This window comes from Chiloscyllium plagiosum, chromosome 23, assembly GCF_004010195.1.
Source record: "Chiloscyllium plagiosum isolate BGI_BamShark_2017 chromosome 23, ASM401019v2, whole genome shotgun sequence".
Taxonomy (NCBI): Eukaryota; Metazoa; Chordata; class Chondrichthyes; order Orectolobiformes; family Hemiscylliidae; genus Chiloscyllium; species Chiloscyllium plagiosum.
In genome coordinates, this window is record NC_057732.1 from 34018321 (window position 1) to 34023526 (window position 5206).

General features: G+C 40.6%; 1 protein-coding gene across 1 annotated transcript in view; it reads left to right on the forward strand.

Annotated features, from left to right (window-relative positions):
* Positions 1 to 5206, forward strand: part of dennd6b (DENN/MADD domain containing 6B) — a 110661-nt gene that overhangs the window by 100389 nt on the left and 5066 nt on the right. Inside the window, exon 19 of the mRNA XM_043713204.1 lies at positions 2418 to 2520. Within this exon, the coding sequence (XP_043569139.1) occupies positions 2418 to 2520 (103 nt within the window). The remainder of the gene's footprint in view (positions 1 to 2417; positions 2521 to 5206) is intronic.

Consider the following 5206-nt stretch of genomic DNA (forward strand, 5'->3'; position numbering starts at 1 on the left):
TCCCGACCTCTCCGCCCCCACCCCCGTCTGACCTATCACCCTCACCTTGACCTCTTTCCACCTATCACATTTCCGACGCCCCTCCCCCAAGTCCTTCCTCCCTATCTTTTATCTTAGCCTGCTGGACTAACTTTCCTCATTCCTGAAGAAGGGCTAATGCCCGAAACGTCGATTCTCCTGTTCCCTAGATGCTGCCTGACCTGCTGCGCTTTTCCAGCAACACATTTCCATCTCTGATCTCCAGCATCTGCAGACCTCACTTTCTCCTATTCCAAGCATCAGCTTACTCTACATTGTCCACTGTTTCCATAGTTCTAAAATTTCTTTTTTTTTTGGTTTATTTTCCTACCCAAATCCAGTTCACTAATACAGATGTATGTTCAATATCAATCTGAAGAAAGTGTTCACCTGTACCCTCTGTTTTCTGTCCCTTAGCCAGTTTCACATTCATTCTGTCAGTGTCCCTTAATTTCATGTGTTTGAATGCTGGTAATGAAGTTAATAATGTGGAACCCTAAGCAATGCCTTTTGAAAGCTCACAAACACAACATCAACCACACATCCTATAACTCTCTTGCCAAAAATCTCACTTAATTTAGTTAAACATTAGTTGTCTTCATTAAATCTCTGCTGACAGTAATTTACAAATTAATATTTTACCAAATGACAATTAATGTTGCTTTATATAATCTGTGTGCTCCCTGGTGTGACTTGAAGAATCAGAGTCCATTTGCAGGTCCTAAATCTCTACAGCATCCAGAGGGTCTGCAGCTGGAATCTTCCTAGCATTCCTGACAGCAGCCAGTTAAGTAATCATCACCGAACCTCTCATCCAACGATGAACGGGGTTGGTTTTCCACAATCTAACTTGGTTCTGTAGACCTGGCAGTGCTACAGACAGATGCTCATGTGCTGTTGTGATGTGGGTGACCATTGTAACCCTTCCTGAAGCTCTGGTGACTCTAGTTGCAATGAATCCACCACTCACCCTCATCCTTGAGCGGTATAACTAGCAATGTCTCCATGGGGAAGGTGTCACTTAACCACTAGCAAAATGCAGGGAGCCTGAGAAGAGGACTGGAAGTTGTCCTTTTTAATTATTTACTTGGCAACCAATCAGTTTGATGGTTCAAGCTGTTGTGATTCCCACTGCTGGAAAATGACCCTGTGGCAAACCCATGTTGAGAAGCCTGCCTGACATGACTTCAATGCTTTTAACCAGCCCCCTCCATCCCACTTCAAACTTGTCACCTGAGTGCTACCAAAGTCTTATCCACTGCCTCCAAAGGTTTACCCAACAGAAATGTTAGACTGATTGATTGCCCTTTAGATGGTAGATTTATTCTCCTCCCCTTTTATGTGGGATTTGCACTCTCTAATTCTCAAGCACTATTCCCAAATATAAGAAGGGTTAGAAAATTATGTACTAGATTCTTCACAATTTTCACCTGCAATTCCCTCAAATTCCCTGAAATGTTGGCGGCTGAGGGATCACTTTTATAGAGGTTTATAAAATCATAAGGGGCATAGATACAGTGATCCAAGGTCTTTTCCCTGGGGTGGAATTTCCAAAACTAGAGGGCATTGGTTTAAAGTGAGGGGGAAAGATTTAAAAGGGACCTAAGGGGCAACTTTTTCATGCAGAGGATGGTGTGTTAATGGAATAAGCTGACAGAGGAGATGGTGGAGGCTGCTACAGTTACAACACTTAAGTCATTTGGATGGATATATGAATAGGAAAGGTTGAGAGGAGTATGGGCCACATGCTGCCAAATGGGATTAGGTTAATTTAGGATATCTGGTCAGCATGGATGAGTTAGACCAAAGGATCTGTTTCCATGCTGTACAGCTCTATGACTTTATAATTCTAGTAGCCTGGGATTCATGACATCAGGACTAGGTGGAACATTTGTATTTTAAGTGCTGCCAAAATTTTCAAGTTCCTCCTTTAATTTGAACCTTTTCTGTCCAATTTCTCGACTAGATTTGGAAACCATCCTCTTTCACAATGTCTGATGCAAAGTGCTCACTCGTACCTCGACAGCCATGCCCTTCACAGGAAGATCTCTTTTTTTTTAGTTCACTGAATCTGCAGCAATCCTTTTGTTCGTCTGACTGTCCTGTTCTTTCCCCATATCACTAATCCTTTTTCCTCTTGGCTCCTTATTTGGTCCCACACTTTTTTGGACCACTCTGTATATGTTTTTCAAAGACCTTTCAGTTTGTTTTTATGTAACTTCCTAACTTATTATCAAATACAATCATTTCCTTTATATTTCCTTTTTCAGTTCTGTGTAATTTCTGTATTTGGCTTGGTTCTCCACTGTATTATGAATCTGCTGAAGTGTTTTTTAACTTTGCGGTATGATTCTAATAGGCTACTGGCCTGATCAGAATTTGTTTTTTTGAATTGACAGACGCTTTTTTAAATCTCCTAACTTTGATGGCTGGTTTCGTATGAGATACCAGGAGATGTGTAAGAAGCTGGAGATTCTTCACCTTGAGGTGTTGTGTGAGGCAGTAAGTACAGCCCATTGTTGATATTTCAAAATAGGTTTGGGTGAGAATTGCCCAACTCTACCATGTGTCTACTGCATTAACAACATGCATCAATATAGTACCTTGAATCTAGATGTCAGACAGCCACTTAGAGGGGGAGGGGAGAAAACAAAACTCTATGCGGAAGGAGATAGAGGGGAATGACCGAACGACAAATTGAAAAGATTAATTTTGATAAGGCTTTTTGAAAAGGAGACAGTGCTGCTGATGGCATTTCCAGATAATAAGGCCAAGGGTATTGAAAGTGTTAGACTGATGATGGGGCATATAAATTACAGGAGAAACTAAGGGACGTCATACTGGAAAAACTTGAAGTAGAATTGAGCTAGGGTGGTGGGTAGATTTCAAATCCTAGATTAAAGTTTTAAATGTGATATATTGGGTGGACTGGGTGTCATTCCTGGTTGATGTGGGGGACAGGAAAGGAGTGATGAGTGACTGAAGTCTACTGGAGTGGTGGGTTGCGGAGATTTAACCTCTTTTTTTTGTATAGAAGACTACTCTCTTGTAGGAAAGTCCCAGTTTTCTATTACTTTTGAAAGTATCTTGTAATAGTCTTGAGATCAAGCTAAGTTTTGCACAACAGATTCAGGATAAATGAACAATGAACTGTGGCGCTGGAATTTATCTACATCGGCATACAGTGATGTTGGGAAGGCAGGTTCAGGATTTTGATCCATTAACAATGAAGGAATGGGATATAGTTCCAAATTGGGACGGTGTGGCTTGGAGACTTTCAGGATGTGTTCCTAAATGTCTGTGCCTTTGTCATGTACTAGATCAAACCCCCTCAAACTATATTAAGAAGATAGTCTAAACCCTAACTTTGTTTATAATTTTAAATGGAAGTGTCAGGCATGGTGTTCCAGATGCAATTCGATTGGTCAAACTACTCAACATTAAGCAAAACACGCTGGTGTTTTTAAACTGTAGTTAAAATACAATTTAAAAAAAATTGGCTTAACTGTAACTCATCGAAATGCATTAAAAAAAATTATATAAACTACTACAGTATAGTAAAATCTCATAAATACACCCTTGGCAAATTCAGGAAGTAGATAGTCTCACATGCAATTCTAGCAGCAGGAAGAGAATTCCAGCTTTTAGCTGTAACAGAGAAGAATAAGAGCTTCCACATCAGCTTCAAATCCTCAGCAACTGCAGGAAGCTAAAACTAAAAATCCTGGTTGTGTGGAGCTTGACCTCACCCATTCAAGCTAGCTTTTTAAAAATCCCAAGGCCTCACAAGCTGTTTACTTTATTGGCTTTGAGCAGACTGCTCACCCTACCTCTGTCTCGACCTTTCTTCGTCAAAAAGTCCCAGAATAAAATACTTAAGTCACAGTATCGCCACAATGTGTCCTTTTAGGTAGTAGAGGTTGTGGATTTGAAAGTGTTGGGAGAAAGATTAACAGAATTTCACGTAAAAAGAATCCAGTAAGAATGGTATCTATTTACCTATCTTGGAACCTTTAACAAGTGATGTCTTATCATTACATTTTCAGACTCAAACCCTGAAAATCCTTATTTCTAAATACTTGCCATGATAGTGACTGTATATAAAGTTGCAGATAATATTAGGCTGAGCCCCAAAAGGGCACATGCTACATTTCAAATCATTGAGACATTGTCCCTCTACACATGCAATCTAGCATTCCCTCAATCTGCAGTTTAGTTATTTTTCCTTAGTTCTATTGAGATGGATCCTTTCCCAGGTACTCCCTATAAAGTATACAGAATTCCTAGCATCTGACCTGTTCTTATAGTCATGGTATTTGTGTGACTGTAAAGTTGAGTTTTTGGTCAATGGTAGTCCTAAAGATGTTGCATGAGAGGGATTGGGTGACAGAAATGCCATAGTAAATCAAGAGGCAAGTACCTCTTGTTGGAGATCTGTCTGGCACTCGCATGGCGTGAATGTTACTTGCTACTTAGCCCAAGTCTAAATGTTTTCAGGTCTTGCTATATGTGTAAATGGACTGCTTCATATCCAAGGAGTTGTGAATGATGTTGAACATTGTGCAATTACCAGTGAACATGCCCATTTCTGGCCTTTGAAGGGAAGGAAACTCATTGACGTAGCAGCTGAAGATGATTGGGGCGAGAATACTACTCTGAGGAACTTCTGCAGTGTGTACCTGGACGAAGATGACTGATTTCTAACAACCGCAATCACCTTCCTTTGTGTGAAGTATAATTTCAACCTGTGAAAAGTTTCCCTTTGATTAAATTGCTTAGGGACATTCAAATCCAAACCAATTAAAATTAATGTTTCATTAAATGGTCACCCAGTTCCCGTGGAGGTCAATACTGGTGCAGCTGTATCTATGGTTACAGAAACTGTCTTTAACAAGGGACTCTAACCCTTAAGTTTGCGCAAGACCTTGTCCTGTCTGAGAACATGCACTAGGAGCGTATGCCTTTGAAGGGTAAAATGGGTGTTCCAGGCTCCCCAAATGACCTACTTGGGTTACAGAATCATGTTACACCCGTTGGAAGATAAAGTGAGGGCAATCAAAGGAGCCCTGCTCCCATGTCTATACTGGAGCATCACTTGATACCAAACTATCCCAATTCATATTCAATTTTAGGACCATCCTGCACGCAACAACAGGGGAGGGCTCCAGCAGAGTTGCTGATTGGGAGA